The sequence below is a fragment of the Gavia stellata genome, chromosome 2 (assembly GCF_030936135.1).
Source record: "Gavia stellata isolate bGavSte3 chromosome 2, bGavSte3.hap2, whole genome shotgun sequence".
Classification (NCBI taxonomy): domain Eukaryota; kingdom Metazoa; phylum Chordata; class Aves; order Gaviiformes; family Gaviidae; genus Gavia; species Gavia stellata.
In genome coordinates, this window is record NC_082595.1 from 109,230,092 (window position 1) to 109,253,359 (window position 23,268).

At 43.4% G+C, this 23,268-nt stretch overlaps 1 protein-coding gene across 1 annotated transcript in view; it reads right to left on the reverse strand.

The window, feature by feature from the left end:
• The window catches only part of PKHD1 (PKHD1 ciliary IPT domain containing fibrocystin/polyductin), a 267,464-nt gene extending 247,079 nt beyond the window's left edge, over positions 1-20,385 (reverse strand). Inside the window, exons 1-14 of the mRNA XM_059831956.1 lie at positions 20,334-20,385; positions 19,155-19,232; positions 17,019-17,163; positions 15,954-16,053; positions 12,329-12,386; positions 10,843-10,921; positions 8,547-8,621; positions 7,229-7,293; positions 6,188-6,227; positions 5,549-5,619; positions 3,580-3,681; positions 3,192-3,287; positions 1,694-1,829; positions 740-854 (exon numbers count right to left, since the gene is read on the reverse strand). Coding sequence (XP_059687939.1) covers positions 740-854; positions 1,694-1,829; positions 3,192-3,287; positions 3,580-3,681; positions 5,549-5,619; positions 6,188-6,227; positions 7,229-7,293; positions 8,547-8,621; positions 10,843-10,921; positions 12,329-12,386; positions 15,954-16,053; positions 17,019-17,163; positions 19,155-19,232; positions 20,334-20,385 — 1,212 coding nt within the window. The remainder of the gene's footprint in view (positions 1-739; positions 855-1,693; positions 1,830-3,191; positions 3,288-3,579; positions 3,682-5,548; positions 5,620-6,187; positions 6,228-7,228; positions 7,294-8,546; positions 8,622-10,842; positions 10,922-12,328; positions 12,387-15,953; positions 16,054-17,018; positions 17,164-19,154; positions 19,233-20,333) is intronic.
• Between the last annotated feature and the right edge of the window lie 2,883 nt (positions 20,386-23,268).

Sequence of the window (23,268 nt, forward strand, 5' to 3'; positions counted from 1 at the left end):
GTGGCTTGGTGGTTGACACATTCCTTCCTATTATACAGGAAAAAGCCATCATCTCAAAGAGCTTTGGTTTTGGGTTCAATACCTGAAGGAAGATAATTCTCATGGCCGACGCTAGCAGTAATGAGTTCCCCATGCAACTTTTCATGGATGGCTTCAGTTCTACATCTCGTGTCCTCCAAATACAAAAGAACGAACTATGTCTACAGCCTTCTGAGATGTAGTATGTTACCATTAGTAAGACCGGTAATGCTACTTTTTTTTTAATAGATAAAAAGTCCTTTATATTTCTTCTAGCTCTGTTCAGTTGCTAGGCTCAAGAATAGCCCAGAGAAATAGATCACCTTCATTTATAGCATCCTCTCAGCTTTACAAAGGGAAGGACCAATGTTTCCAGACGGCAAAATTTCAGTAGGCAAAAAAGGAGGTAAACTGAGGAAGTCAGACAGCAAACCTCCAGGTCCCCTTGCACAGATTGTTCATGATGGTGATGTGCTGAACTAACAAAAAGGTCTTCTGGAAAAGACATTCAAAGACTCTGGTTGCAAGAGTGAGTTTTTCATGAGCTGAGTGGCTGATAGGGTCAATGTAAAACATCAAGCATAATCATACAGATTTCACTCTGCAATAGATTCATAATAAGGGCCAATAAGCCAATTCACACTAGGGAAATTTCCACTTGTTATGACCTTAATTAAAACCATTTTAATTGATCTCATTTTTTCTCTGCCAAGAGTAATACCTTATGTTCTGGATCTTGGGACAAACTTAAGTAGAGAGATGCCTGACCATCTGCCTGAATCCAGAAGGTGTAGTTGTTGGTCTGAGGAGCCACAAAAAATCCACGAAGCCTGGAGCTAAGCAAAAGCAGAACAATCCATAATATACAAAAGAGTTACTGCAACCCAGCCCCGCAGCCCACCTTCACTTGTACACTGAGTAACAAGGAAAGACTGTGAGACCAGGTTATAACAAAACAAACTCGGAGATTTTAAAACTGAAGGAACCTCAAAATGACCCAACTTTCACATTAAATGCCATTTATGCTTTACAGAATTTTTCAAAATGGAAAAAAAAAATAGCTCCATGAAAACAAGTATGGTTTTGTTGTTGGTCACTTTTCTGTGTTTCTTCTCAAGCAAAATCTTAACCCTGAACAGGCAGGAAGAAGCTCAAAATCACACACAAGATCAACTAAGAAAAACAGAGAAGCAATGGAAAAATAAAAGCATCCAAGCATATTGAACAGCTTTTCAAGGGTGTATCCGAAAAGGCAATGGGCACCAACACGATTCAGGTATTTTCACAGCTTGGGGCAAAACCGTTTATTTCCATTAACTCCACCTGCGCTGCAGCTGTCAACATCAGCTGAGAATCTGGTACTCCACATCTGGCTGGAGCTCCAGCCCAAGACAGCCTCTAGCTGGAGCTCCTTCTACCTCCGCAGCAATTGCTTTTGTGGCATTTCAGCACAACTAGGCCAAGTAAAGCAGAAATACCGAGTGAAAGCAAAAGGAGGGAAAATAAAACACTTCACTGCATATTTTGAGCTTCCTCGGAGCAGAGGGTTTGCTTTGATTTATAGGAGCTATACACTAAGGCTCTGCTATAAAGAGCTGTCAGGTGTTATTGCTACACCTTACACTGCTAAAAGGTGATTGCCATGGCTTCATCTCTTTTTAAGATCGCTGAGTACCTGAAGGACTTCTTTGCCCCAGACAGAAATCTTACTGGGGAACTGGCATTAGGTACAAACTGCCATCTGTATCCAGGACCTGTTTCTGTCAGATCAGAGGCATCATCCCAGACTTCAAAGAGAAGCCCTCTGTTTCCTAGAAAGTTAAAATAAAAGCATTCTCAGTAGCAGCCAAGAGAAATCCCAGAGCACGTGCTGGAATCAGTGGTGTAAGGAGGCAGGCCAGCACAGAAAATTTTAATAATAAGTTGGCTCTGTTTGTGGGTCTTTTTTGCAGTCCAAGGCAGAACACAGATCTTGCTTTAGGGAATTTGTTCTACCTTGAAATCCTCCAATAGAAAGAACAAAATTCTGCAGAGAGCAGAGCATCCAACCAAGCTCACATCTGCTCTTGCAGGAAAAGATACTGAGATGACCCACAGTCAAAATGAGCTAAGCCTCATTTTATGCACAATAATTTCCTGCTGCAGTGCTCCACTTAAGCAGTATCCCCATAAGCCTCTGCAGTAGCTCTAGCTCAGTTATACTTCCTCTAAATATTATCCATACTTTTTTCCCCTCATTTTCCACAGGCCTACACACCAGGCTGACCTTCCTCCCACTATCACACAGCTGCAAGTGGTGGGCTGAGCTCTCCACCTTGCCTTTCCTTGCTCTAGAATCCTAGAATGGTTTGGGTTGGAAAAGACTTTTAAAGGTCATCTAATCCAAGCCCCTGAAATGAGCAGGAACATCTTCAACTAGAGCAGGTTGCTCAGAGCCCCATCCAACCTGACCTGGAATGTTTCCAGGGATGGGGCTTCTACCACCTCTCTGGGCAACCTGTGCCAGTGTCTCACCACCCTCATTTTAAAAAAAGGTCTTCCTTCTATCTAGTCTGAATCTCCTCTCTTTTAGTTTAAAACCATTACCCCTTGTTCTGTTGCAACAGGGCCTACTAAAAAGTCTGTCCCGATCATTCTTATAAGCCCTCTTTACAAGGTCTCCCCAGAGCCTTCTCTTCTCTGGGCTGAACAACCCCAACTCTCTCATCAGCCTTTCCTCATAGGAGAGGACAAGAGGAAATGGCCTCAAGTTGCGCCAGGGAAGGTTCAGGCTGGATACTAGGAAAAATTTCTTTACAGAGAGAGTGGTGAGACACTGGAATAAGCTGCCCAGGGAGGTGGTGGAGTTACAATCCCTGGAGGTGTTCAAGGAACGTGTGGACGAGGCATTGTGGGACATGGTTTAGTGGGCATGGTGGGGTTGGGTTGATGGTTGGACTTGATGATCTTACAGGTCTTTTCCAACCTTAGTGATTCTGTGAGAGACGTTCCATCCCTCTGATCATTTCTATGGTCCTCCTCCCTATCAAACCCAGGAGAAACTGGCTCAATGTTGAAGCAGACTATGTTTTGGAAAGCCCTGTTTCTTGATTGCATTCATCACCAACCAATTTCTGCTCTCCATTTCCATGCGTGTTTGCTTGTTTGGACTGACAGTTATTTGAATACTGTACCTGGCTGGGGGGCACCAAGCCTCCTGCCCTTGCCGACAGGCTCAGTGGTGCATCTGATTTGCTGGGGAGAGACATGCTTGACTTTACAGGGGACACCTGAGAGCAGGAAAAGGAGACAAAGGTGCTGTGTGAGACTTGGAAACACAGCTGAGCTGCATCATGAACCCATCTTGTTTCCAAAAGGGGTCAACATTTTGCTAAGAGCCTGGGCTTGTTCTATCAGACAAGCAAAATGGGTCATGCCCACAGTCAGAATAACTGGACCTTCCTGATGGTGAGTCCTACAACTCCCATGGTGATATCCATCATCATTAGTTGGGTTTTGTGGTCAGGGCCATGACCACTGTATTGGAAAAAACCCAAATGTTTAACACATATGTTCTCTTACCTGCAGCAGTGACCTGCACCGGCTCCTCAAAGAAGTCCCCCGTGACAGTGAGATCAGTGCCTCCTCCAAGACTCCCACCAGCTGGGAACACAGCAGCTATTTCTACAGAGGAAGGAAAAGGGGAATCTGAAAACAAGCCTTGGAAAGGTTAATCCCAGCCCTATTTCTGTCAGAGCCAGCAGTGCACTTGCACTGTTCTCTGCCGGAGCAGTCTCCTGTGAATGAGTCTGGCATCTCACTGATCCTCCATGGAGTTTTGGGCAGCCACTAGGATTACACCAGGAATGAAGAACATGGATAATGTGGCTGCATGACAGGAGAAATACTGTGATGCTTGCACTGTTACTTAGCAGTGGCTGCATCTGTCATGCTCGGATTGCAAATCGGTATGTTCTGTGCTGTTGAGGAGCCCTGCAAAAAAAGGTGGAATTAAAACTGCTTTAATCCTTTTGACCTTGTCTGACTCGCTTCTTAAAGTAACCTATAGGTTTTGATGTTACCAAACTTCCCAATTGTCCCTTAGGCTTCAGGGACAAACAGAGGGAGCTGAACATCTGAGTATCCATATGATGACCACGAGAAACTTTCGGGATTATATCTCTGTTATAGGCATGCCCTTCCACACTGGAAACTTATTTTGCTCTTTGATTACATTTACTCACTTTGCACTCAGATGTCCTAGTTTAACCACCCAATTGTACTTGCATAGTTCTGAAAAAAGACTAATAAAAAGATGAGGGTAGTTTGTCCAGATCTGCATTTTCTTAGTTTATCTGATATTTAAACTTTATTTTTGCAATTTGACTACTGTCAAGTGCAGTACTGTCTACTGGATAGATCTGGCAGATCTTGTTTCTGCTGGTGCTCTGCCAACTCCATTCAGGGTTATTTCATTATACTGTGCCTCAATTTGTAAATAAAACTTGACATAAAATTACAATCCTTTACAAAGTGATTTGCATTTATAGGTGAAACAAGCTGTATGCTATAAAAAAAATATATAAAATGCAGGTACACATTAGCTATGTTCTAAAAAACCAAAATATAATGCTTTTGTAATCTCTTGAACCAAGCTTCTCAGATACAGCCCATAAGGAACTAGTGCATTCATTACATTAGTTTCAGCCAATTTAATGGCAAAAACTTGGTGGGACCTTGCTAGGGACCTGTGCAGGTGAGCCAAGCAGTCTTTCAGATTTATGCAACCTTTGATTAAGGTCAAAGGCTGCCCAGTGCTCTGCAGTCCCTGATCCCCTACTTCTGCCTTGGCTTCCTTGAAGCTTGGACACTATTTGCCCATGACCATAATCTTGAGTGGGTGCTCAGGATTTCCTTGTCTGCTGTCTACAATATAGCCGGAAATGTCACATGGAGGTTTTTGTTAATGTACCTTAATTATTTATTTTTAAATCTAATGGTGCAGGAACCTGCAATTCACCATTTATCCAGAACTCAATCCTTGGAGGGGCTGAACATCATCTCCTCCTTGTAGTTGTTGTGGGATCTATCTCATCCAAAGGTCTGCATTTCCAAAATCTCAACCTTACCAAATACAGTGTGATTTAAGGGGGAAAGGTTTCTCTAGATGTAATGTCTCAAGTCTACACCTGATCTGACATGAAAAGGAACAATAAAGCAGCGTCATCACAAACTCTGCCAATATTGCTGTTCTCTGGCTGACTGTCTCAGGTTAGGCTGTCCAAAACAGAGTTCAAACATAACCCTGAGAGGAACACTAACTCACTGGGGGTGTAGGATATAGCCCACAGCAGCACACAAATCTGCTCTTCCTGAAATTTTTGATCTGCAGCTTTTTGTGTAGTCAAGCCTATACCAGGGGAGTGGCACACCCAAAATGAGGACATAACAGGATTACATCCTTGGGAGAGCAACAGCCAGAGGTCTTGTCTTAGACCATGGTGGGACTGCCAAAAGACAGTGCAGGCAGTGAGGTGGATCAGTGCAATACCTGAATGCGTTTGATACAAGAAAAGCTCCTGTTTGGCACTGATAAGCCAAGCACCTTTGTGGACTGCTGACCTGCAAGAGAGAGAAAATGCCTGAGAGATCCTTGGCCATTTAAGTTAAAGACGACCTTCTTTTGGTGGAGCTGGACACTCGCTCTCCAGAGGAACAGTGGAACATTTCTACAAGGACCAACAACACCTTTCACCAGCACACTGAGGCATTGATTCAAGAGACTCAGCTACATGGCTGAAACTCTTTATTAGAAGTACCATCCCATTGTACAGTATATTTTGACAGTGTCAAAACCCATTTTCACCTGGCTAAATTCTTTTACGTATGGATGAGGAGTTAAAAGGAAGGTGAAAGGATTTTATTCAGCTAGGCTCAACAGATGACTTATGCTTTGGGCACTAAAGCTACAATATTAAAACCCCAAAGCACAGATGCTTTGGGGGAGGAACATTCTTGCTTTTCATTCCCAGTCTGATGATCGTCTGTTTTCTCAAGATCGCAAAACCTCATTTCTAAGCAATGAAACACAAGATTCAGTAGAAATGTCATGCACTTATCCTGGACTCAAATGCAGCTGTATCCCCATGCAAAACCACAGAAAAAGAGAGAAAAAGATTCTTTTACTCACTTTCCTTTGTTAAACACCGAGAAGCTGACATTGTGGGACCCTGGAGGAAAGAAAACAAATATGCTTTATGGCAGAAGTGTGGAGGGCTCCACAAAGAGTGTGTCCTACCAAACCTTGTCCAGGTGTCCTGGGCCTGATTCTCCTCTTCCTTACACTTTCCTTACAACAGTATAACTGTGTTGATTTCAGCAGAGAGTGTGTGTGTGGGAACTAAACCAATCATTAGAGATCATAAGTAGACACTATACTGTAGATAAGTACAGTTATGTATCTGAACCCGCAAGCTGAATCTCAGCGGCAGGATTTGGTTGCCTAAGTATAAATGCTTTCTGTCATCCTAGAACCCGTGGATCCCATCTGACCTCACTTGCCATGCTAGGAAGGTGCAGACCTCCTTCAAGGCTTCCATTATCTCTGACACCCCTCTGGAGAGATCCCAGATACCCCAAGGCTATTGAATAGCACCATCAGTGTCTACATGAGAGCTAGATATTAATTTCTATTTTAGATATCTAACTCAGATCATCTTCCCAGGCAGGAAGCTTGCTGCTCAGACAAAGCCTCAGAAAGAAATCAGAAGCTTCTTCAGAGTGCTGGGAAGCAAGGAAAAATGAAAGGGATCCAACCTGCTACCAGAGAGATCATGAATAGAAGTGGGCATCCAATTTATTCCTCTCTGATAACATAGCAGTAAAGGGAAGGTCCATCACACACAAGAAGTAAAAAAAATCCCAAACAATGTAAACTGAGCAGAGACCCCAAACCACATTGTTGCTATCAGCAATGTTCACATCGTCTCTGTCATGGTTTCACTTAAGCACCACACTTCATTTTCTCCAAGGCTGCACAGAGGATGAGGATCACTGCAGTGGCTGTGTTGAACTGTAGTAAGTCTTGACATGAAGCAGCATTTCTGGACTCAACCCTAAGGCAAATTCCTAACTGGAGACAGAGCAGGAACTTGTGATGGATGCCCTCCCTCTGCCCTCTGGAGTTGCAGGAATAACAGAAACCCATCCTTTTTCCCCTCTTTTCACCAACCTATGTGGTTCCCCTCCACCCGGCACTGCAGGGTCCCCAGTCCATCCTCTGACCAAATAGGGTAGCTGTGGAGAGACAAAGGACTTTGCTAAGCCCCGTGAGCAAAAAAAGCAAAATACAGTGAGAATCATCTAACCAAAGATGTGGACTTACACATCTGAGCTAGTCACACTTGGCTTCCTTTAGAAATAGATGAGAGAAATAGGTGAGGTGGGAGAGGAACAACACATCTCACATCTCCCCACCGACCATCAGGAGCTCAGCAGCTTAGGAGGAAGATTGCCAGCAACACCCAGCGCTCCAGATTGGCTCCTTCACCCTTGTTACCAGAAGCTGATCCTGCTGGTGACCTTAAGAACCCCCACATGAACTAAGAGCTGAGGGGAGACAAGTCTGGGCACAGAGTGAGGGTGAATAGGATGACAGAAGTGTTTCCCCTCTACTTGCACCTCTGCATGTCCCTAATCTGTAAGGAGGGGCAGGTAGCAATTAAACCAGGCATGCTGGCATTACATCAACCTTCTGGAGCCATGGAATGATGCAAGTCCCATCATCAACTCACATTTGCATTTAAGTCCCCCTCCTGGAAGCCAGAAGGAATTTTACAGTGCAATAAGAGGGCCTGCTGAGGACCCCAGGAGTCTTAGCACCAACTTCTGCAGGAGCAGGTTTTTCCCCTGGTTCCCTGTAAAAGCAGCCTCCCTTTCGCAGGCACTGTGAGAATTGCATCATTCATAAAAAGAAACACTGCTGCAGAGTCCATGTTTTTTTCTGTAATTCAACAGGGTGCAAGAGCCAGCAGTCTAAATCCAGGGCTGGGTCTCCTGCAACTTACAGAAGACAAGGATACATTAATACCAATAAGTGAACAGTGCTGAGGCCCAGGCACCAGAGCCTGTATGCCTATCCTGTTAAATTTTTAGAGCTCTATTTGCCCAGTTTGGGCTCAGGTCAGCTAGTCCACCTTTCAAATTAGTGTCTATATATGACTGAAGACAATGCATTGACCAGGGTCAATAGGCAGCTTGGAAATGGCTACCTTGTTTTGGAGTTGAAAGAGTTGAACAGATGTGGACAGGGCATAGCATATCACTCTGGACCAGAGAGCAACCCCTGGCCCTGCCAGGTTATGGTTAGAGCCACAGAGAGACAGCAGCCTTCACCCACCCCTGTCACAGACCATGTGGTCAACTCCCCATGGTCCCTCTCCATCTTAAGCCAAAACAGAAAAACTTCTTCAAAAGCCAAGAAAAATTGTTGTGCACATATGTGCTGAGCCCTTGCACCAATGCAAACCAACGGTAAGTCAAGAACTGACATGCTTCCAGCTCCCCTGTCAGCAAAAGAGCAGAGACTGGTCCATCCATCTCCTTCTGCCACAAGGATAGCTGGTCTAGGCAAGAAATAAACAGGGAACATGAGATACGATACAACAAAGTTTCACGAATAAAACCCTGATCCTGTTAAAATCAGCAGCCAATATTTTCAAGTGGGACAGGATTTTCCCCTCACTTGTATCTAGCATTTATTAACCTCCTAGAAAACTGGACAAACCCTAAGTTCTTATCTCTCTTCACCTGCAAAGTATATTCCCAAAATACTGCAGGAACTGCACCTCTGTAAAGATTGTGGCAGGACCATCTTCAAGATACCTATGCTAGCTCTGAATGACCTGCTACCTCCTCCCTGTAAGGAAGGGTTGCTAGTCTGAGCCCCACAAGGACTATACCCACCCTTACCTTCCAGAAGCAGCAGGCAGCACAAGTACAGCATCATGCTGCTTCAAGATGCACCTCAGTCATTTCTTTATTTCATTGAGGAAAAACACTACAAACAACCTCTGCTAGAAATCATCCAAGCTCCCAATATCAAATTCAAGTATCCCCACCTTAAAGAACCAATATGACAAGGGACAACTTCTACTGGAGAGGAGAAATCAGGTGGGAGTAATAAATTCACAGCAATTAGCATAATAAGCAAAGGTTGGCAATGATTCTTTGAGAATTAACAGGCAATTAAGGAAAATATGCAATTAAAACCTGTAGTGCAAACACTTTGCTATGGCCCATGCTTCAGAGTGCAGTTTTATGAGGTTTTATTAAGAGTTGGTTTTTATTAATACAGCTTGCTGATACTGAGATGCCTTTCCTTTTAAGGTTGAATAGAAAAAATTGAGTGCTGCAAAATGTTTGGTTCAGCATCACTGGACCACTGCATCCCATACAAAGCATGGAAAAGGGTGCAGAACATGCTTGGAATAAAAACAGTTCTCTTTTTTGCTCCAAATCCTGAATCAGTGTGACTGAGTGACAGACTGCTCTGGTCAAGCCCAAGTCCTCACCTGGTACATATTTACTAACACACCAAAAATGGGTAAATTATTCACATGAAGCTACAATGTGAACCTGTCTGGTATGCTAAGGTTTTGAGGCCATTTCCTTTTTGGCAATAGTGAGGTTAAGCTGTAAATGAATAATCTAGCAAGGGAGCATGCAGGCACGTCCAACCCACAGTCAGGCAGACCAGCCTTTCTTCCCACTGATCAAAGGTTTCACAATTCGACTAGAGGCAGGTAAAACAATACTTAATATCAAACAAAGGATGTTAATGTGCATCCAGTGATAAAAAATGTAGGGCTGATAAATGGGTGCAGCTGGTATGGCAGGAATCTGCACTGGACTTTCATTCACAGTAGCAGAATATTTAGTTACTTAGCAAGGGACAAGTCCATTCAGCCTGAGTAGTAGTTAAAAAGCATCTAGTGATCAAATATCTGCTGCTGCAATTAAAATTTCTAACTACTGAGAATACACACTTTCCCTGGCTCCTGAAATGATCTTTAAAATGTCAGCACAGTAACTACAGATTAATAGTTTATCTTTAAAACGCTCGCCTGGGCTTTGTTCTTCACTGCCATTGACACAAGCGCAAAGAAATCATAATTCAGTAGTACCTGAGAACACTTCCACACATATGGAAATACACGTGAGAGATGGCAGGTCAGCATTCATGCTCATTTTGGATTGACTGTACTTAAATTGCTGCTGGCCTGAAGTAATTTTTTAAAATCTACCTGCTTTGCTCTGTTGCATGTAAGCACAGAAGCAGTAGAAAATAAAAATCAAACCTTCCTTGAGAGCAAGGAAGTGACCAGAGAGGGTTTAAAGCAGTGAACAACAAAGCCTTTTGTTTCAAAAGACTTCTGCTTTGTCTCCTGACTCACCAGAGCATCTGTTTCAAACTAATAGTTTTTCTAAAAATGCAAATGGAAGGGAAAATTTATTTAACTTTTAGATTCTGACATTATTTTAATTAGTTAAATTTTAATTTGCTAGCCAAAATAAAATCTACAGCAACCAGATGCAATTACAGTACAATTCACACTGAGCTGTGATTGACTGTGCTGCCAGTAAAGAAACCAACTAGCTTAATGGGCCAGTTGCAATTAGATTAACAAAGTTTGCTGGAGCCCAACTCATGAGCTGCAATAAACCACAAAGGAAGTAAATGGCAATTCTGGGCCAACTGGTTGCAATTTATTGCTGTCAAGGAGGCTGATGGAAGAAATGCCAATTTACAGGGACTGGGTCAGATAGCAGCCTATATATAATTACCCATCAATATAATCCACGTTGAAGTCCAGGGTCTCATATCTTCCAGCAATTGTCTTCCCATAGATATCTATTAAATTTCCTGTTTAAAAGGAAATAGAAATTGAAGAGAGTCTTTTAAAAGCAGAGAATTTTTATTTGCAGATTTTGCGAGCTGAACAAAAGAAATTCTTCATCTTTGCAGATTTTGCAGAGAGGTGCCCACGTGGTTGCACTGATGTCTACTTTCATCTTCTACCGTAGTTCTAAGTGACTTTGCACTTAATTCACTTTTCCAAAACACAGGTCTTTGTTTCCCACAAAAAAGTCCATTCCTAATTTTTTGAGCAGATCTCTAGTATTTGTACTGAGAAGACATTTTCCTCAACTCTTTCATTAACTAAACACCACATTCTAACCAAATTCCACTGTAGAACCTCATGAGGCAACCAAAATTACATCATTTGTACACTAGACAGGATCAGGGTCCAAAGAAGGACCTCAGCATATACGTGGCCAGCTGAACCACTCCCGACACTCCCTTGACCATACTGGGTGACAGCTTCATTCCATAGCCTACACACAGGTGCCTTAAATCATGTTGAGGCACCCTATCCTCCCACTGTTGCTCCAGAAGGGAACGAGTTTTCCTGGTCTTGTGTCATATCTACCGGCTCCATGAAGCTCCTTCATGCTCCAGGACATCTCAAATAGCACCAAACACTCAGTGTTACTCTCACATTCCTCACTGACTCAACTGGGAGGTCAGAGAGCCAGCTAGCACATAGAACCCTCCATACAGACACCCTATAACAAGGCATGAGAATCTGGAGCTGGACTGCACCTGAAAATAATTGGAACTGAGGGATGGACTTAAATTCAGGAGCACCTACGTGCTCTAATCATCCAAGTACCTCTCTGCACTCTTGAGAGAGATCAAAATGTTTTGATTAATCTTGACTTTGGAAATCAGCTTTTCAATTTTTTCTAAAGGAGCCTGCAAATACAAACAGAATAGAAATAGGGGGAAAAGTCTGCCATATGCCAGTTAACTGTTCAGAACAAAAACAGTGACTGTCTTCTTGTGTAACTTTAAAGTTTGATCTAAAGCCCCGTGAACCGAAAGGTCTGTATGGCATTACAATATCATCACTTAATAGCTAATTCTTCTTAAAACTATTAATAAATAGGGTCAGATGACTCAAGAGTTGAGACTGATTAGACCTATGCATCTGCCGAACAACACCTCTCTACTCAGGCAGAGCTGGGCTGCAGAAGCCAAGTACCAAATAACCTGGCCACTGCACTTTACCCACTTCTCTTGTACCCAGTGCTGCAGACTCCCTCTCCTTGTGCAAACCCATTTTCCTGTTCAGCATGAGCTTGGACATTAAGTTCTGGAGGTGCCCGTTTTAATCCCCAGCAAGACAGATCCCTCATAAGGAGAAAGACAATATGGAACATCAAATAATAATTAAAGTGGGCTCCAGCTTAAAGAAAGGTCCCGTACCTGGGATGCCAGATGGTGGACTAATTTGGTAAACCACAGGTGTCTGCGCAGCAGAGAACTGCAAAGAGAAATTTGTAGTTAAATGGCAGTCGTTTTCGCAGCAGTTCGAGAAGATCGGATTACGCATTGCTCGCGACACAGTTGGCAACCGCGTTTCAGAGACTCGCACTTCAGATTTGATCTTTGAAGCAGAGTCCTGCTCCGAGAAGAGACTGAGTACAAATATCCCCTTCTTGCCCCCTCTGCATTCAGAGTATGGCTTACTGCTATTTTTACATCCTCTTGGGCCCAAATTGTCCACCCTGGCTAGACTCAATTCCAGAAGATACAGTTTAATACACTATAAAATTTCTAAGCCATGCTTTATCTGAAATCGAGACCTCCATTTTATCTGGCATTATGGCAACATTTTTCCTTCCAATAGTATACTCTTAAAACTATTTCTACATCACAGAAATGAAATACTTCAGATAGCCTTTAGCAAGCTTGTTGGGTACCCTGAAGCAGTGTAGCAAAGAAAATACTTGTATTGGCCCATCTTAATGCAGCATAATACATCAGAGGTGTCTTTGGGAAAACACTACCTTGGCCTCCAAGGGAACAGCAAGGAAATACTGGAAGTCTGCTATGCGGTACTATTTTTGACTTAAACAGAGCCCAAGAAGGAGCAGAGAGACTGTGCTTTGAAACAAGTCTCTCAGAAGATGGGGAACGCACAGGGACCCTTTCCAAGTGGAGGAAGGTCATCATCAGCCTCCCAAAGTAGCTGAGGCACACACATACCTGACCTGGCATATGCTTTAGCTGCATTTCCAACAAGCAGAGCAGTCCTTTTACCCCTTTTCTCCAGTTGACTCTAAAATCTGTGAGACTTTTTTTTTAACCAAAATTACTCCAGAAATTTTTTGCCTAGGCTGACCCCAATCCTATTCAAATGGCATTGTGTGTGGGAGCACTAGTCATCCGTCGAGCAGCCAGAGGCACACATGGTCCTCCACACACTGTTAACTCACATGCAACCAATATTTTCTGTAAGTGTCCCCGTCCCTCCCTGGAAGACAGCAAACCAAACAGGACGAATAAATGGATGACTTCAGCAGCTAAGAAGTGCCTTATGTCCAAATTTAGCATCTGGATCCCAGGACCAAAGGAAATAAAAAGGCAGTGGAAACCCTTTGGAAGTGTTTAAAAAATTCCTGCTGCGGATAAGGAGTTGTCTCCAGCGCACTGGGCATTATCCAGTGCTGGGTTAGTTGCATATCATCTTGTAACAAGCTGATGTAGCTGAGACAGTATGGTCTGGTGTCAGTGGGAATGTACCTGGGCATGCAATGAAAAAGACCTGGATATCATGGGAAAGCCACAAGGAGAGTTATGGAAAGAGAAGGTGGGCTCTTGGACTACGGCTATATGAGTAACTAAAATAACTTGGAACCTGCTATTTAGAATAATAGCATAATTTAGGTTGGAAAAGGCCTTTAAGATTGAGTCCAACCGTATTTGGCCCAGAGAACATGGCTTATAGCTATGTGGGGAAACTGTGTCCAAAAAGGAGGTGGCCCGATCCACACTGTCTAATGGGAGCAGACTTGCCATCACCCAGAACAGAGAAAACTGCACCAGGGAGCAGCAGCTAGGTGATCCCAGGCAGTGCTGGAGACCACATCCTGACCCTGCCTTGCTAAGTAATTTAGGCACAGCCTTGCATTTGACAGGGAGACCTTGGCAAAACCACATCAGTTCTTTATTCCTCAGATATCTGCTCTGGAAAATAAAAGTAATGTCATCGTCTTTCTCCAGTGCGGCATTTGGCACTCTGGAAATGAAAATCATTATGTGAAAAGCAAGGGTCAGATCCATCAAGGTATTTAGAGGTCTTGGGCTTAAGGTGATTTATAAAGGCACCTGGCTTGTTCAGATTTTGTAAAATCCATTTGTCTCTCTGCTTTCTTAGAAGCTACAAATACCTCCATAAATCTGGACTGCAGAACTGCTAGCTGGCTAAATCCTGTTTCCATCTCTGTTAGCTGCTCCATTTCATTAACCTTACAGAAGTACATTTCCCATGTGTCCCCATTCTCCAAATCACCCTTTTCTCAGAGCCTTCTCCACACAATCTTCCCCACCTTCTTTTTGAGCCCTCTCCTGTCCCCACTTGCACTTACAAATACTGCTGTCAGCCCAATAAATAGCATAAAAAACTCATTTGCTGACTCAAATCAAAGACACCACTGCGTATGTAGGGTGTTTTTCTGAGCTTTCCTTGACCCCCATTCCCTTTCAAAGCTCAGTCTTTGCCTTCCCTCCTCCTCATGGTCATATTAAAAATGAATGAGTAGCCACAAACTCCCTCCAGTGACAGCCACTTCTGAGAAGGAAAGGCAACATCATGCCATACCCCGGGCTGGAGCTGATGCAGAGAAAGAAGCCAAAAACATCACGAAATCTAGGGCTACTAGCTGACACAAGTCTTCCGAGCTGTTCAGACTTGTTGCTGCCTGCAGCGGGCTTTTTCAATCTAATGTGGAGGCAAGATTAATTTTTAATACGCATAGCTCCCAGGTCCCGGTCCCAAAACAAAGAGACATATTGTGTTTTATTTAGCTTGGAATGTGCCTCATTAACAGCATCCCCTGGTGATTTTTCATCAGCTCTCTAAGCTAGCTGAACCACCCAACGACTCTTCGGCTTTAATGTGCAATTTACTGAAAACACTGGGCTTTCTTGCTCAATACTCAAAGTTAGCACAGAGGTGGGACGTGACTTCCAAACACACCAGGCCTCATCCCAAAGCACACAGCCATGATTAAGGATTCTGCTCTGCAAGAGATCGTGACACCATCATCATTAACTGGTCTAATATCAGTGTGATATATGCTGGTCTAACCGTATCCCACAACTTCCTGAGACAATGTGCTCTGACATTGAGAGCTAAAGGGAAAATACTGGTCTGGGGGGGTAGTAGCGAGCCCTCAAAATAGCCGAGCAACAGATATGAAATCACAACTGAGGTCTGAGCTTTCCAGATCTTGCTCATTTTAGGTGTGGAGAGCTGTCCTAGACCTGAAGAGATGTCTTTTCCTGGAACCAGCTGTGCCTATGGGAGGTGTTCTTGCCCATGGTTACCTGTCAGTGCAGACTGTTAGCTGCCACCCTGCAGCTTGGAGGGTAACACCAGAAGAAGACTCAATAGGGTCTTCCGACTCAATAGGGTCTTCCGACTCAATAGGGTCTTCCGACTCAATAGGGTCTTCCGACTCAATAGGGTCTTCCGACTCAATAGGGTCTTCCGACTCAATAGGGTCTTCCGACTCAATAGGGTCTTCCGACTCAATAGGGTCTTCCGACTGTGTGGCTTAAGTGCAGAGTCAGATTGACTTGGACCCAGATTTTCAATTCAGAAAGACCTCTTTGGTCACCAGTGCCAGACTGATGAGTACCTCGATGCACCTAGTTTTAAAGGGTCAGAAGGAGCATCCTAACTTCTTGGCCTGACACACAATCAGACATACGGTATATGAGAGATAATATTTCAACATATTCGCTGTGACACTATGTCTGAAGCTTGACTACCTTCAATACCTTGAATTCTTTATCATCACTTCTGTACTTGCTTGGTGGTTACCTTGAAAGTATAGTTCTCTTTCTCCACCTCAGTCAGGTTGTTAATCACATGTCCCTTAAAGATCACCTCCACGTAGTACAAACCCTCCTGGGGTGAAGACCTAGGTGGAAGAAAATATGTTATATTATTTATATACAGATTGGTTTTATTTTTTAGGAAATGCCAGGTCCTTCACAGGGTCTCCATTCTTAGCAGGTCCACTGAGGCTTCAATAGAACAAAGCAAATTTACACTGTGAACACAAACTTTACACATATGGACCCACACTCTAAAACTACAATTTAAAAGAAATGTGGAGGCACAGCAAGAAATTACAGTTAAGTGCAGAAGGTGATAGGACTACATCTGAACTCCATCCAAATTGTACGTTAATGCAAGACAGAGATGCTCATTAGACATGCTCAGACAATAATTGTTATTCATTAGTTTTAAAATAACCCAGGGCTGCCTGGATCTGCAGGGCATCTTGATCCTGGTTTGTAGATTAATGCTGCACCCTTAATGCACACAGTTTCTCAGCACAGCATACAGCAGAATTAACTCCCAGCCAAATCATAACAGCAAGAGATGGAAGTGCCCCATTAGGGTCACTCTTTCAGCCTCTTGAGACACCCCTAGTCTTCCAGTCAAACAACCTTCTTTAAAGTTATGACGGAATAGAAAACAGGGAGCTTAGATTGCCCAGCTGATGATTGAAACCATATTTATTTCCTGCTCTACTCATAACCTCTATGATCTTGGACAGTTCCAGGACACCAAAAGCTGGTAAAATCCCTGCCAAGATTTTCCTGGGAGTTTTGCATCTAAGAATTAGTTATCTACAAACCTTTGAAGATCGTAGTCTAGCCTCTCCGAGAAGCCTCACTCTGACTCACATGCTAAGTAGCTTAATGCTTCATTATGTTGAAATAAGAATAAATGCAACACAGCTTAGGAGGTGCTTAGGTGCAGCCCCAATAGCAGCAACAGGAATTCCTTCAACTGCCTGTACAGACACTGAAAGAAAATGAGGATCCTACCAAAAAAACAGCACGGTCTCACCCACACTATAGTCATGGATCCTACCTTGTTCTGCATCTTATAGTGGGTAAGTCAAAATACAGAGGAGAGACATCACACGGCAACCTGGGCAGGTCTGGATTCACCAGGGACACCTCCAGCTGGGATGTGCTGGCTGAAGAGATACCTTCTAGCTGGTGGGATGTTGAGCCTAAGTAATCAAAGTCAATCAGAAGAGCTCCGTGAGGACAGGATCACTCACATTCAGTCACACGTGACAAACATTTTTGAATGTGCAACCCAGCTTCTCCTTAGGAGCAACGCTTAGAGCCCTTAATCAGGCTTTGTAAAATCATGCTTGTGTAATTTCATATTGTCATGCTTTAACCCCAGACGGCATCTAAGCACCACATAGCCACTTAGTCACTCACCCCCCGGTGGGATGGGGGAGAGATTCAGAAGGGGAAACCTCATGGGTTGAGATAAAAACAGTTTAATAATTAAAAAGAAATAATAATAATAAATAGTAAGGAAAAGAGAAAAAAATAACAGAGAGGAAAATAAAACCCAAGAAACACAAGTGATACAAATGAAAAGAATTGCTCACCACCAACCGACCGAAGCCCAGCCAGTCCCTGAGCAGAAGCAGCCCCTCCACCAACCTCCCCCCTAGTTTTATTGCTAAGCATGACATCATATGGTATGGAACATCCCTTTGGTCAGTTGGGGTCAGCTGTCCCAGCTGTGTCCCCTCCCAGCTTTTTGTGCACCTTCAACTTACTTGCTGGCAGGTGGTGTGAAGAGCAGAAAAGACCTTGACATTGTGTAAGCACTGCCTAAAACATCTGTGTGTTATCAACACTGTTTTCAGCACAAATCCAAAACATAGCACCATACAAGCTACTATGAAGAAAATTAACTCTATCCCAGCCAAAACCAGTACACATATTAAGACCAAGTTCATCCCACCATGCAGCTGCATGGCTTTTTTGGCCTCCAATATAGTATTTGGTCTCTCTCACACGTATTCTACTGCAGAGATTGACAGTTATTGGGAGTTTGAATTGCCTCGGCTGTCTACACTGGAAAAAACACATGTCCATAGATGCTTAAAGCACCTGCAAAATTAGTACCGTTGGACAGTCTACGCAGTTGCTGATATCTTGCATAGTTTTGCTGCCAGGACCTCAAGTTGGCCTGTGCTGTAAGTTGGATCTGCTTAGCCCATTTCTTTAGAGTGAGCTGTTCAAAGGATCAAAGGCTTCAGAAAGTCAAGGTTTATCTGAACATAAACTAGCATGCTTAACTTTTGTAGGATAATCATATACAACTAGAAATGAAGAAGGCTTACAAACAACTCTCCCTTTGCTCAGGATCTTCACAGGTGACTCACTTTAAATACCACCAGTGGCTTCTCGATTTGCAGCAAACTGCACATTTCCTCCTGGTCTCAGGAAGGTTTTTCCCCTTCTCCCAAGGCCTGGCTGTCTCCTTCCCACCACCAAAAAAAGAGACTCTGCTCGAACCGTGAGTTCCTAGCTGTGACTGTCTCTGCCTGCCACACAGTGCTGTTGGGGAAACATCTCCGTTGGAGACATGAGCTGTCTTTCTTCCCTCCATTTCATTATCTCTATGGGAACACACAATATTCAGGCAAATAAGACTGATACAATTCATCATAGTTATCAATGACAGTGCCAGAACTTGAGGAGCTAAACAAAACATACAACTGGCCCAGAAGCCAACTCTCTTCCCAATAAATCAATATCGAGCACTGATGAAAAAATCAGGCCTAGTTTTGTACAATTGGTTTGGGGCCCAAATGAGCATGGCATATCAATTTCTGTGATTTTTACTCTTTTCTCATGTTTATCATCAGTGTTTTTAAAGCTCCATCATCAGAGGACCTATGAATAGAGGATACTTTCAGCTGTCCTTCAAGAAAAGGGTGGCAGGGAGGAAATTTATAGCCCTACATCTACAAAAGTAAGGTAGAAATCTGACTTCTCTTGCTTAGAAAGAACTTAAAAACAAGCAACCATCACCAACAGCTTATGAAGTAATAATTTCAAGCCAATTTCATGTTATGGGTGCCACAGCCCATGACTCGGTTGCTTAGGGTTGTCACTCCAACCACAAATCTCAGAATGGGGCTGACTCTCCGTTACTTTGACACGTGCTTCATAAGAGTTTAAAACTCACCGTCCAGAGTAATAGTAATCCACGTTCCTCCAGCGACACTACCCTCTCGGGGCTTAATGGGCAGTCCTGTGGCTGTCACTGCAAAAACAACCCAGCTACATCAGGCTGAAGTGTAATGCAAACATCTAAAATCTCATTCAGGACAAGACATAGCAATCTGACAGCTGTCCTCCTGTGATCCCACCCTTCATCTCATTTGTCCTTCTTGGGTGTCCAAATTAGTCACATTGCTCATTCTTCCCCCCCCCAACTGTCTCCCCCCATGTAATAGTCCTGCTTCCCCTCAGGGGGATTTTGATGCCTTCAGGACTTGGTGAACCAAGCTACAGTCTGAGCCTCCTATCCTCCTTAAGAATGAAAATAAAGCTGATAAACCTCATGTTTATTCGTCCAACCCTCAAAGAAATGTGTTTGCTGACTTCTATACACTCTCCCAAACTTAGGGCTGCCCACAAAATATATCCTCTCCTGGCTCCAAGACAGCCTGTCCTGCTCTTTCATTACAAAGTCCTTAGGAAAGAAATGCAGGGCTGGAAAGGACTCTTGCTTCATGAAATTAAGTCACCTCTAACTTGCTATACAATGCCTTTCATAGAGGCATCAAATCCTTAAGATAATTTAGGATTTATTTTGGAAACCCTCATCCTCTGAAGCTAATAGAGATGAACCAGTGGCTGGTTTCTTTTTTTTATGTAGCCAAATAGCAGAATTTTCCAGAAATCCTTTTACAGTGATATCCAGTTTCCTGTTTAACATTTCAGGAGATTTCCAAATTCTTAGCTGCACATGAACGCAATCTCACCGAACACCAGTATTGATCACTGAAGCCAAATATTGGCCATACTTGCATCATGAACCCTTAATATCAGCATGCAAACAGGGATGTGTTTATCAACAAGTGAATGAAAACCAACAGATGTGAGATGAACCCAGGTAGAACAGGGAAAATTAGCAATGAATCCAGAAATCTCCACTGGCTATGGAAATAATGCCATGAAGAGCCACTGATAAGGGTGGACAATGTCCAGTATGCTGCAGTCAATATCCCATAATATACAACATCTTTTAGAGACGCTTCTCCATGTCTCACTCAGTCAGTCTGTATCCAACCCAGTGGCACTGATTTTGCTGGTGTTGTATGACCCGTGTGGTTCAAGACAACACCTCTCTATGACCCACCTGCAAAGAATATCAGCACAGCACTCAGAAAGGATGATTTCCAAGGGTTCATCTTGAGCTTTGGATGGGGATTTCACGAGAGACTGGCTCCATGCTCATGGCTTGGGGCTTTAGGACCTTCCCTGTAACATTAAAACAAATCCCATCTGTATTCTTTCTTCACATTGCAGACCTGTGGGAGCAATGGTCTGTGTTACAGCAGACAAGATGGACTGTCATGTGGAATAACAGAGATTCATCTGTCATCACACTGATTCATCCCTCACATAGTATAAAGGATCAATATATTGCAAACCATACTCTTTTTCCTCCCACCCAACAGATCTACATAGAACATACACTTCTTGGAGCAGATGACTTTCCAGCCAAGCTCAGGATGAGCTTTGCCCCACTGGGGCCATGTTTCATAAGACTGACTCTGATTAAGTATTAGGCACAGGTGAATTGGTGAAAGCAATTACAGGATTTAGAGCCAATGGTATTAAACTCTCCTAGCTCTGTGCTGCTTTGTGCAAAATTGTTACACCTGTTACATTAAACTAAATCATGCCACAGTCATTCTCCAGCTCTGAAAGGAAATGACTTGACTATGTTACTAAGCTTTCCAGCCTTCCACAGCTAGCTCCAAACTAGGAATAGCCCATGCTGGCTCCTACAGGTGTGCTTAGAAATTGCTTGGAAGAGCACAGGTAGACTTATAGAATCATAGAATGATTTAGGTTGAAAAAGACCTTTAAGACCATCAAGTCCAACAATAAACCTAACACTGCCAAGTCCACCAATAAACCATGTCCCTAAGTGCCTCACCCACACGTCTTTCAAAGACTTCCAGGGAGGGTGACTCAACCACCTCCCTGGGCAGCCTGTTCCAATGTCTGACAACCCTTTCAGTGAAGAAGTTTTTCCTACTATCCAGTCTAAACCTCCCTTGGCACAACCTGAGGCCATTTCCTCTTGTCCTGTCGCTAGTCACTTGGGAGAAGAGACCAACACCCACCTCACCACAACCCCCTTTCTGGTAATTGTAGAGAGCAATGAGGTCTCCCCTCAGCCTCCTCTTCTCCAGACTGAACAACCCCAGCTCCCTCAGCCGCTCCTCATCAGACTTGTGCTCCAGACCCCTCACCAGCTTTGTCGCCCTTCTCTGGACACGCTCCAGCACCTCAATGTCCTTCTTGCAGTGAGGGGCCCAAAACTGAACATAGTATTCACCTGATCCCAGTGGTGCTGGGAATTGTTTTAAGAATATAAATATTTGAGTCCCTGTAGCCTTGGAATTTTCTTGGTCTTACTTGCTATCATAGCCTGTCATATCACACATTCCCTTTATAAAGTCCATGCCAGCAACTGTTCTAACATTTAAAAATATAGACCATCAACTTTACTGCCTTCACCCTGGGTTTTGTACTAGTATGGAAATAACTACGGGTAAATTAATTTAGCCACATTTTAAATAAGCAAGAACCTCAAATTCTTATCAGTGAGCACAGAGACCGGGACATCCTTACCCAGAACAGCCCTTGGTTGTTAAAACCACACCACAAAAGCCCCAGGCATAAAGATAAAATAAAATGTCCAGAAGATAATTTAGGATTTCAGATTGTTGTTATGGTAGGATCCAAAGGGCAAAATTCACAATCACTGTATGAGACACTGTATAATCAGTAATTCTCAAAGGCAGAATCCATGTCCCCCACGCAGAAGAGCAAAACGATGTGAAAGCAGACAGCCTTTCACAGTCCTGCTCCACCAGTCAGTTGGTGAAAAAAGGACAAGAACAGACCTCAATTCTCTTAAGGCCCAGTTCCTCTGCAGGATGATGGTACCAAGAGCTCGTGTTCTTCCATGTGGTGTTCTTGCTTCATTCCAGATATACACTGCACTGGTTCAAGCCCTTTGTCCATTGGTGACTGCCTGTCAGGTCACCTAAGAAAGCCTAAACAACTGTCCATAGCACTGTCTGCTTTGCTGGCTTCTGTAAATGTCTGTAACACCCATCAAAATGAAGCCAATTGAGTTGATTAACAGCTACATTAAAGAAAACAACACTGTCCAAAGAAAAAAAAAAAAAAAGGGCTGGTTCTTTGTTTGCTGCTGCTACAGTAGTTCAGAATACCTGATGCTTTAAGTAATTTTTCTCAGTATGTGTCAGTCCGTTTAAATGATCTGCGGTCTATAGGCACAAAGTGTTCTTGAACACTGATTAGAAGATGTGGTTAACTTGTGTCCAAGGGTGCTGGATATTGTTGGGACATTGCACATTCCTTACTTAAGAGCAGGGATACACGGAGCTGGATGGTGGAAGAAGTGTGGGTTAGCACCCTAGAAAAGGTGCAACAGGAGAGCGACATTCTTAGAGGTGAGAGTTGGGCAGAAGCTTTAGTTACCCCGTAACTATGGCAAACACACTGTCCCCATAAAGCCAACTTCTAAGCTTCTATTGCTTATTGTACCACAAGACCTACTGTAACTACTCTCACTATATTTCTTGCACATTTTAACATAACTATAATTTGTAGGGGTCCAAGTCAAGAACCCTGATGCATGTGAACCTTGCATTTCAAAGCAGGTGCTTAAAAGATCATTTAGGTTCACTTTTATTATTCTTATTAGGACTTTTTCCTGGTATTTTTTACCTTATTCAATTTGTTCTTCTTCCATTCCTCCAATGAGCGGAGTGCAGAGGCTCCGATACCAGCATCCCTTTGACGCCAGCTCTACTGCAGTTTTCAGTCTGAGGTCACGTTAGGCACTCGGTTCAGTCCCTGAGTGGGTAACCGAGTCACGGTGTGCTGAAACCCACCAGACTAGTTTCTCAAAATGCTCAATGCCTGTCACAGACAGCTCAGAGCCGTCCATTGGGCATGCTTAATTATTAACCTAAGCTACTTGCTGCTGTTAACTGTTTTGTTCCAAGTCTTTAATGACCATAATG